General features: G+C 43.7%; 1 protein-coding gene across 18 annotated transcripts in view; it reads right to left on the reverse strand.

Annotated features, from left to right (window-relative positions):
• adgrl3.1 (adhesion G protein-coupled receptor L3.1) overlaps positions 1-19608 on the reverse strand; it is a 329225-nt gene that overhangs the window by 33394 nt on the left and 276223 nt on the right. For all 18 annotated transcript variants that reach the window (XM_046328067.1, XM_046328082.1, XM_046328081.1 and 15 more), the window contains 2 exons: positions 7573-7782; positions 4801-5021 (listed from right to left, as the gene is read on the reverse strand). In XM_046328067.1, coding sequence (XP_046184023.1) covers positions 4801-5021; positions 7573-7782 — 431 coding nt within the window. The remainder of the gene's footprint in view (positions 1-4800; positions 5022-7572; positions 7783-19608) is intronic.

Below are 19608 nucleotides of genomic sequence, written 5' to 3' on the forward strand. Positions count from 1 at the left end.
TGACTAAGCAAAATCTCAGTGGCCATTCTGAATTTGTAAAGTATGACACTTTCTCTCCTCAGTTAACAGGACAACCCATGGTCATGTTTTTATTGCTCAAATGATTATCTTCCGATTCTAGGTGGAATATTGAGCTGTGTGATGCCCAAACCCCTCCATCTCTAGCTGAGCATGTCACGCCCTGTCCGTCCCCCCATCTCTCACAGCTGCGTATAATTGTTCCACCAGTGGCTAGAATTTTATTATTCACATGGTGCTGTGGCGACAGGCAATGGCAGCTCTCGTCTCAATCCATCACCAAGAAATGTGGCTCCTGCTACACACAAATGTCTCGTGTGTGTGTGTGTGTAAGTATACACTACCATCCAAAAGTTTGGGGTCACTTAGAAATGTCATTGTTTTCCATGAAAACATACATGAAATGAGTTGCAAAATGAATAGGAAATATAGTCAAGATGTTGACAAAGTTAGAAATAATGATTCTTAATTGAAATAATAATTGTGTTTACAAATCCTCCATTTGAAGAAATGACAGCCTTGCAGAACATTGGCATTCTAGTTTGTCAATTTGTTGAGGTAATTTGTTGAGATTTCACCCCATGCTTCCTGAAGCAAGTTGGATTGGCTTTAATGTTTTAATTTGACCTTTGTTTAACTAGGCAAGTCAGTTAAGAACAAATTCTTATTTTCAATGACGGCCTAGGAACAGTGGGTTAACTGCCTTGTTCAGGTGCAGAACAACATATTTTATTTTACCTTGTCAGCTCAGGGATTCAATCTTGCAACCTTTCGGTTACTAGTCCAACGCTCTAGCATCCTGGAGTCGAATCTTCACTGTTGACATTGAGACTGATGTTTTGCGGGTACTATTTAATGAAGCTGTCGGTTGAGGACTGTTTCTCAAACTAGATACACTAATGTACTTGTCCTCTTGCTCAGTTGTTCACCAGGGCCTCCCACTCCTCTTTCTACTCTGGTTAGGGACAGTTTGCGCTGTTCTGTGAAGGGAGTAGTACACAGCGTTGTGAGATCTTCAGTTTCTTAGCAATTTTTCACATGCAATAGCCTTAATTTCTCAGAATAGACTGACGAGTTTCAGAAGAAAGTCCATTGTTTCTGGCCATTTTGAGCCTGTAATCGAACCCACAAATGCTGATGCTCCAGATACTCAACTAGTCTAAAGAAGGCCAGTTTTATTGCTTCTTTAATCAGAACTGTTTTCAGCTGTGCTAACTTAATTGCAAAATGGTTTTCTAATGACCAATTAGCCTTTTAAAATGATAACCTTGGATTAGCTAAAACAAAGTGCCATTGGAACACAGGAGTGATGGTTGCTGATAATGGGCCTCTGAACACCTATGTAGATATTCCATATTTCCACCTACAATAGTTATTTACAACATTAACAATGTCTACACTGTATTTCTGATAAATTTTATGTTATTTTAAATGGACAAAAAAATGGCTTTTCTTTCAAAATCAAATACATAAGTGGCCCCAAACATTTGAATGGTAGTGTATATATTGTTACTCTAGGGGGTCACAGGATCACATTCCCATGGTGTGACTCTCCATGTTCACCCCCACAGACCATCTTCGCCCAACAGGCAAAACCTTTATAGGAACTGACTTATAGTATTTCTTCCTGCTCTAAGGAGATAGCTGACCAGTCACACCAGCTCGAAGGAAAAGGTTGAACTCTGACCTCTCAGGAGACACAACCAAGGTCATGTGGTGTGTCTATCAAAGGTTTCCCCATGATGTTGAGCGGGAAAACGCCCAACTCTTCTGTAACACAGGCAAACGATAAAGTATAGACCTTTATCCCTACTCTTAAATACATTTGAAATGACGACGTGTTACGTGAAGGTATTGTCAATAAATGTGTACTTTTATATATCTACTCTGTAAAATGTGTACTTTTATATATCTATTCTTCTAAATACACGTTAGTACATATTACATATCTGGTATCATTGTGTTCTAGAATGTAAGACGAACACTTTGGAAACAATTTCATATATACAATAGGGGCCTAAGAGTATTTTTTTAAATGTCTTATTTACAAGTCACTCTGACTCAAAGCGGGATGGAGAACTCCCCATCTCCCTTGATGTCTGAGGCCATCGGATAAAGAGTCACACCCACCCTAATAAAAACTGCACTCTGGCAGTTGGAAATTCAGTTGAAAACTCAGCCAAAAGACAGACGAATGGAGAATTGAATCGATTTGGAGGAGAAAGAGACTTGTCTTGCAGGAGGGAGAGAGAGAGGAAAGTAGGCATGACAAAGAATTGTCATTCTTGGACTGATACAGAACTCTAGGAAACGGCCTCTGAACTCAGAGGCACGTCTTCCTCACGAAGAATCGGAGATGGAACGCTTACCAGGAATTAAGAACAATGGACAGACTTTGCTGAAGAACGAATGGCCCACAAGAGTTGGTTCTTGGGCATCTTCATAGCTTGTGTGCAACACAAAGCTGACTGCGCCAATAGACGGTACCGACGCAGGTCGATGAGAAAGACAGAGAGAGGAATCTGACCACTGATTCAGTAAATTACATTCTCTGCGTTTCCTTCTTGAATATTCGTCATTGCAAAATTATAATCTTAATAGATGAATCATAGTCTGTGTTTCTTTTCATTGTGTGTTTGTTTCTCTGGCGTAACAATAAATCCTATATTTATTAAATGTGGTTCTCTCTTGCTTTGACAAATGCTGGCTCTAATACAATTAAAGACCTTATGTATCCTTTAAGATTGTTGATATGAGACTTGATGAACGAAGGCTAAACTACTAATCAGAGTTTCAAGTTAATTGTCCCCTTTGAATTAAAACGATTAATGGTGCCCTTATACCACATTTTTAATTTGAAACAGTAGGCAAATTAATGATTTAATGAAGTCAATTATCACCAATTATTAGACCACTACATTATTAGACCGCTAAGGTTCCTACAGTGACATGTACGATAAACATTTTGTGAAAACCTCTGATGCTGTTTTTTTGTGTGTTTTTCTCCCCCTCCAGATTGGCTACATATTTAGTGAGAGAGGAACAGTTTCTCTCTACTTCTGCTCTGTGTCATTGTTAGGACCGCTGGTTTATATTTCAGAGAGAAGTGCGAGAGCAAATCAAATCAGTTCTCCAGTGTCTTTAGCGGGGAAAACATAAGAACGCATGACAATTACATTCCCGACCGCTCCCTTTCTCGCTCCGGCTCCGTCTAGTGCCTCATCACTCCATCTATTGCTCTCGTGCTCAGTTGTGCAGGAGCTGCGTAAACGCTGAAGACGCTAACCACAATGGCTTGACATTCACACAGCTATGGCTTGACATTCACACAGCTATGGCTTGACATTCACACAGCTATGGCTTGACATTCACACAGCTATGGCTTGACATTCACACAGCTATGGCTTGACATTCACACAGCTATGGCTTGACATTCACACAGCTATGGCTTGACATTCACACAGCTATGGCTTGACATTCACACAGCTATGGCTTGACATTCACACAGCTATCACACAGCTATGGCTTGACATTCACACAGCTATGGCTTGACATTCACACAGCTATGGCTTGACATTCACACAGCTACATTCACACAGCTATGGCTTGACATTCACACAGCTATGGCTTGACATTCACACAGCTATGGCTTGACATTCACACAGCTATGGCTTGACATTCACACAGCTATGGCTTGACATTCACACAGCTATGGCTTGACATTCACACAGCTATGGCTTGACATTCACACAGCTATGGCTTGACATTCACACAGCTATGGCTTGACATTCACACAGCTATGGCTTGACATTCACACAGCTATGGCTTGACATTCACACAGCTATGGCTTGCATTCGCCACCGTTAGGCATTTTGTTCAGGTCAGCAGAAGTTCTGCGTTAGAATAACCGTTCGGGAGTGACGAGGCACATTAGTTATTGCAGCAGTTATTGCAATTATAACGACCACCGCAAAACGGTTTTCATTCAACGAAATGAGTCAGCTGATTCAGTGCGGTCGTGTGAATGAACCTGAACAAATACATTTGGAAATAAACCAAGTTCAGTGTCAAGATAGTTGTTCCTGGTCAGAAGAAAAACTCCGACGTGCCCTTGTTTAAGTCTACCAGATGTTTCTCGTTCAGGTCAGGTGTTCAGGAAACCCCTCTATCATGGGGTCATCAGGGCCAGAGTGCTGATCTGGGATCAGTTTTGCATGGAGAAGGAGGGCACCTGATCCTAGATCAGAACTCCTAATCTGAGACGCTGAGATGAATACAGACTCGGATTTAGAACGGCAGAAGAACTTCCACCATGCTCTCAAAAACCAAACAGAACGGCACAGCAGAACTTCACTACGTCTAGACTGCCGGTAAACAGAGAATATTGGAATAGTTCAGATATGGCCGTCAGCCTGGTATTGTGTGCCATCAGAAGGTGCTGGTCGTATGGACGACAACATGTTTGAACGAGCCATTATTTCAATACGTTGACTACAATAAGTTAACACGTTATTGTTTCCCCAGTTACCGATTCTCGAGAATTGCTTCCCAAACTCGTCCTTAGGACGACCACCCTGACGTTTCACACATTTGTTCAATTGCAACCCCATTTGAATCCGGTGTGCCAGTACTGGAAAATATCAAGTAAAGGAACATGCAGTGCTTGAGGAGAGATTTGAGCAACACTGCTTGGTGGGCATGGTTTAAATAACGGGGTTCTTACGGTCAGCGTTATAATGGTATGGTTCTAAAGCCGTGGTTCCATTTCCGGTAAATACTCACACTCGGTCCGTGCCATAGCTGCGGTAGTCCACGGCGGCAGACACGGCCACGATGAGCGCTGGCACACCGTAACCCACCAGGTAAAAGTAGCGTTTGCGCGAGTGCTCGCTCTCGAACACCTCCACCAGCATAATGTAGAGCTGCACGCCCTCCAAGAACATCCAGGTGAAGGCCGCCAGGAAGAAGAAGTGGAGCAGGGCAGCGAACACAGCACAGGCAATCTGAGGGGAAAGGTGAAACGGTACAAGGTCAAGTTCAAAACTTGAATGGGTTTGGCTTAGACACAGCAGAGCGAAAACCATATGCATAACGCACACACATGGGCACACACACACACACAGACACACACTACTTGTAACGACTGTAATGGATCAGATTATTGAAGCAACCCGGGGTACTTTGTTCAGCGGTCATTGAAATTGGTTCAATTAAACGACTGTCAGGACCAGTGGCCATCAATGCAATTCAGGAGAGAAGTGATCTTTAAAACTGCCCACTGAATCAAAACCATCACATCTGATGAGTAGAGGGCAAAAAGTGTGAAAACTCTAAGATAATATACATGTTGCTTAGTCATCCATACTCCAGGGTTCACATTTATGACAACAAGTGTGTGTGTGTCTGCCACTGTTCTAATTGTGCAACATTCCTTACCTTGGAAACTACAGCTCTCACACACACACACACACACACACACACACACACACACACACACACACACACACACACACACACACACACACACACACACACACACACACACACACACACACACACACACACACACACACACACACACACACACACACACACACACACACACACACACACACACACTCATTAACACAAAGTGAGAACCTCAAACACCCCCCTGTTGATAATGACGGTGTCCTTAGTGCAGAGCTCTAGCAGGTCAGCAGAGCTCTCTAAGTGACAATCCATCGGCGGCCATTAAATGCAGGGGGGTTGACATATTGATCGCCTAATCCAGATTACCCACAGCATTTAGAGATCAGTCTACTGCTCCACGACGGGAGGGCTATTTCAGTGGGGGGGGTGGAAAGGGGAGGCTGGGGTGAGGGTGTGTGTGGTTCTTTAATAGAAACATTGGAGCTTGAGTTGTGTCAGGTGAAGTAGGGTAGAACTGGGGAGAACAGGGTAGAACTGGGGAGAACCAGGGGGACTGGAGAGAACCAAGAGAACCATGGGGAGAACTGAGAGAACCCGGGGGACCGAGGGAATCAGGGGGAGAACCAGGGGGACTGAGGGGAGAGGCTAGATGAGGGCAAAGGTCAGGGTTTACTAGCAAAGGTATCCCATGGTGTTGATTATCATTGCTAGTTGAAAGGATACACGAAAGATGTTTGTTCGCTGAGCACATTTTATATGTCTCTCCTTTATACACGTGATTGACCTCTAAACCATCAATGCATTCTATACATTACATTCCAATAAATTGATGAACAACATTGTTATGAGTGGCACACACACATAACCGTGGATACTTAAAGCTTCAAAGCACTCATGTTCTCATGTTCAGATGAGGCATTCGAATCGGAACAGACAAAGGGGTAATTAAATTGGTTTTAAACTCTAGAGGAAACAGATACATTCAACTACCTGCAACCTTCACTTCTTTGAATTATGATAGCAGACAATTTTCCATGAACCTGGAATCCTTGCTAATGTTGACTAGCACAAATATGATATAGCATCTACAGATGCATTGTAGTTGAGCGGTTCACCCTTCAAATACACAGATGCCCTAGGAAGTGCATCGAGGTACACTCAAACCTTACTGTTCTGCTCAGACTACTGAATTGCTTTCTCGAGTGGAGCTGGCCCTCAAGAGACGAGAGAGCCACGGTGAAGCGCACGCTGAATGCTCAAGTATCCGACATGCTTTTGAAATATTTAACTGCAATAGGAAGATGTGAGCAAAACAGTTCATAAGGGTTAAGGTCAAAAGCTGATGGATTTCCTAAATTCCTGTCTCAGCTTATGCTGGTTTTCTACTATAATTTCTAGAGTCTTACTAGGGTTGTTGTGTGAACAGAATAACTTGGAAGCAAAAGTTAAACATAAGGAATGAAACTGGTTATATGGTTAACTATCTAACCATTACCAGTGGGCCACCTCTATTGAAGCCCTGGTTACCGTAGTGGGACTCACTCGTTGTATAATAGGCAATTGGGCACAGAACCATGTCTAATTTAGACCTGAGGAACCAGGTGTGAAACCTCTCTGGCCAATCAGTAACACTAATGAATCAAACGCCAGGTTGAAATGAAAACATGTGGGCACTTTGGCCCTTCAAGCACTAGAGAGCTGACACCCTGGATGCATTTCAATAGTCTAACGTGGCTCCCTCTCCTCGCCTCCTCTCCCTGATCAGAACTGATTTGGGAGACAGGTGACAGATCCCAAATAGACTTTGTTGCCTTCACCTATCCTGCATGTTCAGAATAGAGCATATAAAGATGACAAGAAAAGGGAGCAACTTTAGACTACTGAGATGAAGCCCCCTGACACGCCTCCCTCTGTGAACCACTGGAACCTTCGGGGCCTTAAATACCAAAATGCATGAGACATGCTTGATGCAGGTGTGTGGTGGAGTCTATTACAAGTAGAAACCTCCCCAAATGGTCAGACAAACAGAGCAACGCCACCCTAGACCCGCCACTAACACACTGCTGCACTGCTGCCATTGAAAACAGATTGAGTCGGCTGTGTTTGTTGAGCATCATCTGTCCGGCTTAGGAGTGTACTTACCGGTTGGTCAGCTCGGTTGATCCCCACCAGGAAGAGGGACTCTGCAATGAAGAGGCTGATGCAGAGGTTCTTGTGGATGGTGTTGCGGTCGCTCTGGAGGCCCCGGAAGAAGCAGAAGGTGAACAGGCTGATGAGCAGGCAGACCAGGGAGAGCAGAATGCCAACCCATGTGATCACATCCAACAGCAGGTCATGGACCGGGTCAGTATTCTGGGAAAGGGTCAAAAAAAAAAAGGAAAGAAAGATTTTAAGTATTTTATTTGACATATTTAAAATACATATAGGAGTTGCCTCAACCATTTAAGTACCACAATAGATGCATTAAAATGACCAAGGCACAATCAAATCCACTGATTTATTTCCATTGTGGTACTCGTTATTATCGAGGAAATGCATTAGATGAGATTACTGTAATTTCTCACAATTCTTCAGGGTATTTATGTTGCAACATTCTAACGAAACTGTATTGAATCAAGATATCACTGGTCAAAATGATTGTTCAGATGACAATATGATTCCAATCTGTTTTAGTTAGATAACTAAAATCACTCATAACCTGTCTATAGTCTCGTTTTTTAGTTTTTTTTTATTGTATAACTTTAATTTGTTCATTACTTTAGTATATTTAGAAAACATTTGACTAACTCTATTTCTTGAACTGCATTATTGGTTAAGAGATTGTAAGTAAACACTTGTATTTGTCACATGCACCCAATACAATTTAATTTGATATGTTATATTCACTAATACACTCAAAACTAGATGAAACTGCCGTTCGGTAGGGCCACCCCTCAACCTCTTCAGGAAATTACCTAGCTGTCACAGACAGGACCACAGATGGTGATGTGGAAATGGCATGAAAATGTGTCACCAATGTTTTTTGGCAAGGTAACAAAATGAGCCATGTCATAGAAAGGGTCACAGGTGGCTGTGAAAGGCACTATAGGTAATTTATTCAACCGCACTACAGTCAATCAATGTCATCACTGCTTTTAGTCAATGGTTTTTTAAAAGGATAAATTCCCTAGCAATTTTTAAAAAAGCACCCTAAATACAGGTACAGGAAATAAGTAGGCACTATGCGGCAACAGCAACAATCAAAGGGAATTTACAGTAAACCATAAGTCTGTGCACTAAAGGACAACTTAAATTAAACACAAAAAAAGTAACACATTCTTTCAATGGCAATTCTTTCAGTGTGACATGTTCCAATTTCCATGTATCATGCCCTCTCAAATACATTCATATTGGTGCATGATCCCAACTGTACACCTGCCTAGACCATATGTGATCTGACTATGTATATTGTACTACATATAGTGCATTCAGAAAGTATTCAGACCCCTTGACTTTTTGCACATTTTGTTCCGTTACAGATTATTGTTTTTCGCATCAATCGACACACAATACCCCAAAAATTGCAAAGAGAAAACAGGTTTAGACATTTTTGCAGATGTATTGCAAAAAAAGAAAAAATAAATACCTTATTTACATGTATTCACACTTTACTATGAGACTCGAAATTGAGCTCAGGTGTATCCTGTTTCCATTGATCATCCTGATTGGAGTCCACCTGTGGTAAATTAAATTGATTTGACATGATTTGGAAAGGCACACACCTGTCTATATAAGGTCCCGCAGTGCATGACTGAGCAAAAACCAAGTCAATTCGAAGTTATTGTCCGTAGAGCTCAGAGACAGGATTCTGTTGAGGCACAGATCTGGGGAAGGGTACCAAAACATGTCTGCAGCATTGAAGGTCCCCAAGAACACAGTGGCCTCTATCATTCTTAAATGGAAGAAGTTTGGAACAACAAAAACTCTTCCTAGAGCTGGCCGTCCGGCCAAACTGAGCAATCGGGGGAGAAGGGCCTTGGTCAGCGAGGTGACCAAGAACCCGATGGTCACTCTGCCAGAGCTCCAGAGTTCCTCTGTGGAGATGGTTGTCCTTATGGAAGGTTCTTCCATCTCTGCAGCACTCCACCAATCAGGCCTTTATGGTAGAGTGGCCAGATGGAAACCACTCCTCAGTAAAAGGCACATAACAGCCCACTTGGAGTTTGCCAAAAGCCATTTAAAGAACTCACACCATCAGAAACAAGATTCTCTGGTTTGACGAAACCAAGATTGAACTCTTTGACCTGAATGCCAAGCGTCAGATCTGGAGGAAAACTTGCACCATCCCTACGATGATGCATGGTGGTGGAAGCATCATGCTGTGGGGATGTTTTTCAGTGGCAGGGCCTGGGAGACTAGTCAGGATTGAGGGAAAGATGATCGGAGCAAAGTACAGAGAGATCCTTGATGGAAACTTGCTCCAGAGCACTCAGGACCTCAGCCTGTGGGTGAAGGTTCACCTTCCAACAGGACAACAATCCTAAGCACATAGCCAAGACAAGGCAGGAGTGGCTTCGGGACAAGTCTCCGAAGAGCCCAGACCTGAACCCGATCGAACATCTCTGGAGAGACCTGAAAATAGCTGTGCAGTGATACTCCCCATCCAACCCGACAGAGCTTGAGAGGATCTGCAGAGAAGAATGGGGGAAACTTCCCAAATACAGGCGTGCCAAGCTTGTAGCGTCACTCAAGAAGACTTGAGGATGTATTTGTTGCCAAACGTGCTTCAACAGAGTACTGAGTAAAAGGTCTGAATACCTATGTAAATGTCATATTTCTGTTTTGTTTTTGTTTTGTTATACATTTTTTATTTTTTTTTTTATGTAAAAACCTGTTTTTACTTTGTCATTATGGGGTATTGTGTGTAGATTGATGAGGGGGAAAAAAAAGTTCAGACATTTTCGAATAAGGCTGTAACGTAACACAAAAAAAAAGTCAAGGGGTCTGAATACTTTCAGAATGCACTGTATACTGTATAAAGTGATGCTGTGCTATTTGAGATGAGATGCAAGACACATGTCCAGAAAGAGACAAAAAAATAAAAATACATGTGCGTAGAGATTTGCGCTTACAACCTCATAAGGATAACATCCACACACAGAAGACACACCAATTGATTTAAACACACTGTCCAAAAGCACGCAGTGCTTCTTGATTACCATACAATTCCTTTCTGGCACCGTTTTTGCCCTCATCAATCAATTATGGCCTAATCAATACCACGCAGACCCTTGTTTCATTAAGATGCAATACCCACGTTCTGCTTAGTCAGCACGTTTAGATGAGGACCTCATCCAAATTATATTGGTTATTAGTTTTTTAAGGAATGCTGTGGATAGTTGGCAACTCATGTACCAACCAAATACACACATGGATCTTGAAAACCACCTGCTCTGGAGGGGTGAAAGCTGATCTAGGATCAACTTCCTCTCCCTCAATCCTAACCATTAGTTGGTAGAAATGCAAAACTCACCCAAGATCAGCATCTAGGGGAAACTTCACCCTTCACCATTTGGCTCTAACACCATCATTTGTCACTAAAGTCATCACAACTCTCCAGGACACAAAATATATTCAAGACAACTGTGAAAACGTGATGTGTTCCCAAGAAACTAAGTCTCTTTATGTCTTAGAAAACCAGCCAATTAAGCATCCGAGACATCGTGATTTATTAACATAACACATTTACAGCCAACCAAACACTGGTCAGCTTCAGACACTCCTCATTTCCCCACATAATTATCTTCATTCTATCAACCAGTAAGCATTCACTTCAAGGCTTTGTTCAAAAATACTTCAAAGAAAACTGGTATCCGTGGTATCCGCCGTCAAAACTGACTGCTGTCCCTGCTGGGCTCGACGTTTCCGGACTCGACTACGCATGAGTAGTAATGAGGATCACAGAGGTGACACAATAGGAATAGAAACAGCTTTTCTTCTCCATAGCCTTTAGCTGTGATGAACATGATTGCATATTTGATTTACTTGCAGTGTTTCCTGAGGATGTACGTTTTGCAGAGCAGGTATTCAATCACTAGAAACGTGTGTGTTTTGTGTGTGTGTGTGTGTGTGCAATTCTAAAGGCTTACACAATATTCCTCAAGGACAATATCAGTGAGTCGCAAATAGAGGATGCGCTCATCACTGTTTCCTTACAGAAAACACACAGTATATATTTTCACCCAAACGAGCACAGCCTTTAAATCAAACTTCTACCCGAGTCAGCAGTAGGATTCTCCACAGGGGGCGGGGTGAAAGGGTAGAGCAACCAGGGGGGATTTTTTTGCAGCAAGGGGATCTTGGTAGGAAACGACACACAAAAGGCCTGTTTAACGGGTGCGCGGAGGACAGGCTAACGCTAGCGGGGAGAGAGAAGAGAACAGATGCTGATCATTAAGGGGCTGCTGTACAATAACAGTCGACCCGCTACCCTGAGCCTCTTGATTCTCATGCCTGATGAGCCGTAGTGTATACATCAGGGGGGGGGGGGGAGCTGTGTGCGTGTGTGTGTGTTTCTGTCTCTGTCGGTCTCTGGTCCCCCTTTGCTACAAAGGCATCTCATGCGCTGGGTGGTGGCAGATGCAGATTGTTTGGAAAAGGGGGCCTCGGGTAGGTTGAGCTAGCGAGTTGTGCCATGGCTTCAGTCTCTATCCATCACAATCTCTTCCTCGATATGGAGAGGGGGTGCTGGGTAAAAAGGAGAGGGAGGTCTAGGACGCATCCACACCGGTGTGATGGATCTACTGCAGTGACACATCTCTTTGTTCTGGAAGGGTGGATGATCGCTAAGGCGCCACCGGCCACAAATATATCCCTACGATGAAGGCCCTTTTCTGGAGTCTCGCCCGGGATGGCAGCTGGCTGTCGCACACTACCGCCACAGAGCCACGGTGGCTCAACCTCACCGCTCCTCTCCTTTAACAGGCGTCCGTGGCGGGAAGGGGCACGGGGTCCCCAAAGCAGCGGACTAACTCGCTGAAAAAATTCACTCTGTGTCGTGGGTGGCCTCCGAGTCATACCAGTGGATATGTTACTTACTAGGGCGGTACGCACCTTGTGCACATTCGATTTCTCTTCCAATCTCTCCCGTCACACTTTTTTATTTCTTGAACACACATATTTTTCATTCCAGACAGATGCCGGGGGAGATTGGGTTTGTCCCTGATCTGTTACCGCGAGGCACAACATATGGCCTGCTGTTACCAGGAAATCAGACAGTGGACAAAACACTAAGAACACCTTCCTTATTATTGAGTTGTACCCCCTTTTTGCCCCCAGAACAGCCTCAATTCGGCGGGGTGTGGACTCTACAAGTTGTCGAAAACGTTCCACAGGGATGCTGGCACATTTTGACTCCAATGCTTCCCAGAGTTGTTGTCAAATTAGCTGGATGTCCTTTGGGTTGTGGACCATTCTTGAGCCACACGGGAAACTGTTGAGCGTAAAAAACCCAGCAGCGTTGCAGTTCTTGACACACTCAAACCAGGAATGGCACACATACCACATGTCTCAATTGTCTCAAGGATTTAAAAAAATCCTTCTTTAACCAGTCTCTTCCCCTTAATCTACACAGATTTTAATTGGATTTAACAAGTGACATCAATAATGTCATGGAAAGAGCAGGTGTTCCTAATGTTTTGTACACTCAGTGTACATGTCAACTGCATTCCCTGTTGCGCTATATCCTAACACCTCCAATCAAGTCCATCCAATCAGATATAAAACTATAACAAATGAATTGCCGTTGAGACCCTTCATCCTAACAGGGGTGCCTCCACTGGGCTCTGGACGTGACAAGATCATGTGGGCCAATGGGAGAGAGAAGATAAGCCTTCCTTCCTTGATATTCCTCAAAGATCAGCTCACAGCATGATGCCAATCCAATTAAAATGCATAAATCTACCTGGATATGAGAGAGAGAGAGAGAGAGAGAGAGAGAGAGAGAGAGAGAGAGAGAGAGAGAGAGAGAGAGAGAGAGAGAGAGAGAGAGAGAGAGAGCATGCTTCAGTCATAAAATATGGTGGGGCAGGGCAAATGTTGTAGTAAGGGTATCAGTAGTCCTACTGAGGGGTGTCGCGCGGCGCTTTCACGTATGGGCAAGGATTTACGATCTGTATGGGACGAAGAGAGGGTAGCAAAGAGGGCACATGAATCAGGGATCTCTAACCATTCATCAGGTTTAAAGGGCCAGGAGGAGACCTTGACGTTTCCATTCAGTGCATGTGCCTAATAGAAACATATAATGTCCTCAGCGACAATAACCGTGATATAATGCTGGCAGTAGACTATGTATGCGGCCTCCTAAGGTGGAATGCGTTCAGATAGCAGTCGGGACGTGGATCTATCCAACGTCATTTTTTCCTTATAGGATGAGATGGCGTTTGACCCCAAATCTGTCGGTGACCAAGTGCTTGTCCACAATCCCAACATAGCACAGTTTAGTTCGTATAATTATCTGGGTGTAAATATGGACAATGTGGTGAGCTGGAAGATCGAAGTGGAGAGTGTCTGCTGCAGACTGCAACGCCTCTATTTCCTACGTAGACTCAGGGTAATTGGAGTTGACCAGAAACGAAAGCTCCTGCGGTCATAGAGAGTATCCTGAGATATCGTTAACAGATCGTTATCAGATTATTATTTCAGACCCCTCCCATGTCCCTCCTCCGACTCAGGCAGACGCTATAGGGTCCCTCCTCCGACTCAGGCAGACGCTATAGGGTCCCTCCTCCGACTCAGGCAGACGCTATAGGGTCCCTCAGACTCAGGCAGACGCTATAGGGTCCCTCCTCAGACTCAGGCAGACGCTATAGGGTCCCTCCTCAGACTCAGGCAGACGCTATAGGGTCCCTCCTCCGACTCAGGCTGCATGAGAAGTGTATGGTGATATGGGTAATGTATGTATTAAGTTGAGAGTGTAACGTACAGTCTCAATTTTGTATACAGCAGTATTTAACCTTTAGTTAACCAGGGAAGTCAGTTAAGAACAAATTCTTATTTACAATGTAGGCCTACCGCAGCCAAACCCTAAACCGGATGACGCTGGGCCAATTGTGCGCCGCCCTATGGGACTCCCAATCACGGCCGGTTGGGATACAGCCCAGGATTGAACCAGGGTACGTGCGTGTCTGAGACAATTTCCCCCATGGAACATTAAAGTTCATCCTATACTAAATAAACAGACAGAAAAGCACATGGATGACCTCTTTTTATGAACATCAAGACACTGAGACCACAACAGGTTATCATGCCACATTAAGATTTAGAAGGTTCGAAAGCTACTCTACATAGGTGGTTGGAAGTTACAAGTTATAATAGGTTCTAAGTTAACATCATGGGAACCGTGCACACATTGACTGTGCCATCTATACTGTCCAAAGCCTAGAATGTATCACGGTATCTTCATCATTTCCAATTCAGACACCCCACCAGGACACTGATATATGGGTTTACCACCACCACCACCATCATCCTATTGAGAGGACCCATTGATTTATACCCCGGTGGTCCCTAGGGAATGGTGCTACTTACAGGTGGCTCGATATTACCTCCAGCCCAATCCCGGCCTACACGCTCACTACCTAAGTAATGGCCTGTATGTGGAGGGACAACAGGTCTATCTTTCTAAGTCTCGGCTGGAGGGGTTGTAGCTGCTATTTAAACAGTGCCTCCACAACCCCGGGGCTGTCTTGGAAATAGAAGCTTAAATTCAGGAGGAGGATGGTTCGATGAAGAGTGGACTGTTGATGCCTTGGAGTAGCTGGCTGGGTGGTGGGTCTGGACTATTAAGGTACTGAACCAGGAAGTCTAAAGCAGGCTTTTCCAAATGTTGGTCCTTTAGTAACACTGGTGTTATGTTTGATCAACCGCTTCAATGGCATTACTGGAATGAATACGACATCACTCTGTAGAAATCAAAGGGGCCTTTGAATCTGGGGTAGCCAGGCGCTAAAATAGACCTTGGTTCTATTTGTGAAGCATGATGCGCTGCAAGTCACACCTCTCCCATCTCCTCATTGGCTTTTACGAGCACATACCCACGTGGGTGATTGAAAGATGAATGAGGTCCACACTTGGTTGCCAACCGCTATGGAGTAGAAGGGAAAAGGAGGAGGAGACGAAGAAGGAGAAGAGGAGGAAGAAGAACGCGGAGAGATTACAAGAAACTAATTAGGTTTCCCCTTTAATCTGTGGAGTGTCACAAAACTGTGGGTCAAAATTCTACAAAGATCCAGCATAAAAAAATTGACCTTGTGCACTTCAGGTAAAATAAGAACCCAATGTTTATATCTCAGGACAAATTAGTTAGCAACAGACAGCTAGTTAGCTAAATGTCCAAGGATGTTTCGATCTTTCCCCAAATGAATATAGTTGGTGTAACGATCGTCGTAGGTGGAAGAAGAGGAGGAACAATGCGCAGCGTGGTAAGTGACCATGTTTTTAATGAATTAACTGAACACTGAACAAAAATACGACAAACGAACAGTCCTGTACGGTGAATGGAAATACACTGAACAGAAAATAATCACCCACAAAACACAGGTGGGAAAAGGCTACCTAAGTATGATACTCAATCAGAGACAACGAACGACACCTGCCTCTGATTGAGAACCATACCAGGCCAAACACAAACGCAACATAGAAAAACTAACATAGACTACCCACCCCAACACACGCCCTGACCAAACTAACACAAAGACATAACAAAGGAACTAAGGTCAGAACGTGACAGTTGGTTCAGAGTTAGTTTTGATATTTCAACCTGTCCGTCTGGCGGGGATAGACAAACTCAACATGTGCACGATGGCATTGAGAGGCCGGTTAGGTCGTCATGTTTGCCGCACACCACTAGTATACAAAAGAGATCATTTTTTATTCTTCCATATAAACACAAAAAAACATGGTAAATTGTGGGGGCTATTGTCAGTAAGTAGTTGCTTGAAAAAGTCCAAGATTTCAGGATCAAAAACAGGATATTGAAATAATGACATGTACTGTATCACCCCTTGAGGCCAAAATTGACCCGTTGGCACTTTTAGGGTTAAAAGAGATCATGTTGGATATTGACCGGAATGACGACCTGCTGGGACAAGTTGAAGCAATTCCCAACAGCCGTTGTAAACCTTAGTTCAAACAACAACCAAATGTTCTCTTTGTGAAACTTCCAGCTGGATAGAGGAGCTTATCAATAGACTTAAACAACCCTTTAAAATATTCGTTATTATTATAATACTATTTCTATGTTTGATGAGAGAGCAATTGGAGTTGACTGATTAGAGGAGATATCATACTGTACTTTGACAGACCGCTTAAGCAAACCCTCTCGAAACTCCCTCGCAATCACTTCCCTTCCCGGAGACACAAAAGCGACATAATCTCTGACTAACACACAGCTGGTGATGGGCCATTTAGTTTCAGTTGTTTACGTGGCCGACGGGTGTACTTCAGTGCGTCGGCAGGAACAGCTCACGTTGGTGCACAAAAGGCCTGAGAGGTGAGACAGACGAAAGTGACGGCACTTAATCCCTTCCCGATTGTTTTGGATGGCAGCTACCTCATTCCCTGTCGTTGACAGACACGGTGTGAGTATATGTGCCTTTGCCTATTGGGATATGATAGTGAGTCACACTGTCGATGGCCTTCAGGACTTTGGTAACTTTTTAAAGTTGACAATGCTTCAGTCAGTACAACACTTCAATTTGCATTTATTTTTTATTTCACCTTTATTAAACCAGGTAGGCTAGTTGAGAACAAGTTCTCATTTGTAACTGCAACCTGGCCAAGATGAAGCATAGGAATTCGACACATACAACAACACAGAGTTACACATAGAATAAATAAAACATAGTCAATAATACAATAGAAAAAGTCTATAATAATAATATAATAGAAAAAAGTCAATAATACAGTAGAACAAAAGACAACAAAAAGTCGATATACAGTGAGTGCAAATGAGGTAAGATAAGGGAGTTAAGGCAATAAATAGACCATGGTGGCAAAGTAATTAGAAGAGATACTGGGGAGCAAAGGAGCAGAATAAATAAATAAATAAATACTGTATGGGGATGAGGTAGGTAGATAGCCCATCTGTAAACAGCCCATCTATGTACAGGTGCAGTGATCTGTGAGCTGCTCTGACAGCTGGTGCTTAAAGCTAGTGAGGGGTATATGAGTCTCCAGCATCAGAGATTTTTGCAGTTTGTTCTAGTCATTGGCAGCAGAGAACTGGAAGGAAAGACGGACGAAGGACGAATTCATTTTGGGGGTGACCAGTGAGATATACCTGCTGGAGCGCGTGCTACGAGTGGGTGCTACTATGGTGGCCAGTGAGCTGAGATAAGGCGGGGCTTTACCTAGCAGAGACTTGTAGATAACCTGTAGCCAGTGCGTTTGGCGACGAGTATGAAGCGAGGGCCAACCAATGAGAGCGTACAGGTCGCAATGGTGGGTAGTGTATGGGGCTTTGGTGACAATATGGATGGCACTGTGATAGACTGCATCCAGTTTGTTGAGTAGAGTGTTGGAGGCTATTTTATAGATGACATCACCGAAGTCGAGGAACGGTAGAATGGTCAGTTTTACGAGGGTATGTTTGGCAGCATGAGTGAAGGATGCTTTGTTGCGATATAGGAAGCCAATTCTAGATTTAATTTTGGATTGGAGATGCTTAATGTGAGTCTGGAAGGAGAGTTTAGAGTCTAACAAGTCACCTAGGTATTTGTAGTTGTCCACATATTATAAGTCAGAGTAGTGATGCTGGACGGGCGAGCAGGCAATCATTTGAGAAACCAAGGCTGTCGAGTTTGCCAACAAGAATGTGGTGATTGACAGAGTCGTAGAGGCGGAAGAGGGGGATGACCGCGGCAGCTTTCCAATCTTTGGGAATCTCAGACGATACGAAAGAGGTTGAACAGGCTAGTAATAGGGGTTGCAACAATTCTTGCGGATAATTTTTAGAAAGAGAGAGTCCAGATTGTCTAGCCCGGCTGATTTGTATGGGTCCAGATTTTTGCAGCTCTTTCAGAACATCAGCTATCTGGATTTGGGTAAAGGAGAAATAGTGGGGGCAATGGTGGGTTGCTGTGGAAGTTGCCGGGCAGTTGACCGGGGTAGGGGGTAGCCAGGTGGAAAGCATGGCCAGCCGTAGAGAAATGCTAATTGAAATTCTCAATTATAGTGGATTTATCGGTGGTGACAGTGTTTCCCAGCCTCAGAGTAGTGGGCAACTGGGAGGAGGTGCTCTTATTCTCAATGGACTTTACAGTGTCCCAGAACTTTTTTTGAGTTCGTACTACAGGATGCAAATTTCTGTTTGAAAAACCTAGCCTTAGCTTTCCTGACTGCCTGTGTATATTTGAAAAGTTGCATATCACGGGGGCTATTCAATGTTAATGCAGAATGCCACAGGATGTTTTTGTGCTGGTCAAGGGCAGACAGGTCTGGAGTGAACCAAGGACTATATCTATTCCCAGTTCTACATTTTTTGAATGGGGCATGCTTTTTAAGATGGTGAGGAAGGCACTTTTAAAGAATAGCCAGGCATCATCTACTGACGGGATGAGGTCAATGTCATTCCAGGATACCCGGCCATGTCAATTAGAAAAGCCTGCTCGCAGAAGTGTTTTAGGGAGCGTTTGACAGTGATGAGGGGTGGTCGTTTGGTCGCAGACCCATTACGGATGCAGGCAATGAGGCAGTGATCGCTGAGATCTTGATTGAAAACAGCAGAGGTGTATTTGGAGGGCGAGTTAGTTAGGATGACATCTATGAGGGTGCCCATGTTTACGGATTTGGAGTTGTACCTGGTAGGTTCATTGATAATTTGTGTAAGATTGAGGGCATCAAGCTTGGATTGTAGGATGGCCGGGGTGTTAAGCATGTCCCAGTTTAGGTCACCTAGTAGCACGAGCTCAGAAGATAGATGGGGGGCAATCATTCACATATAGTATCGAGGGCACAGCTGGAGGCAGAGGGAGGTCTATAGCAAGCAGCAACAGTGAGAGATTTGTTTCTGGAAAGGTGAATTTTTAGAAGTAGAAGCTCAAATAATAAGTGCAAGTCCACAGATAATCAAAAAGTACATAACCATTTTCAATAGACAAAGATGGATTTTTTTTCACCTCCTTTGGCAGAGATCAAAGT

This window comes from Oncorhynchus gorbuscha, linkage group LG25 (assembly GCF_021184085.1).
Source record: "Oncorhynchus gorbuscha isolate QuinsamMale2020 ecotype Even-year linkage group LG25, OgorEven_v1.0, whole genome shotgun sequence".
NCBI classification, from domain to species: domain Eukaryota; kingdom Metazoa; phylum Chordata; class Actinopteri; order Salmoniformes; family Salmonidae; genus Oncorhynchus; species Oncorhynchus gorbuscha.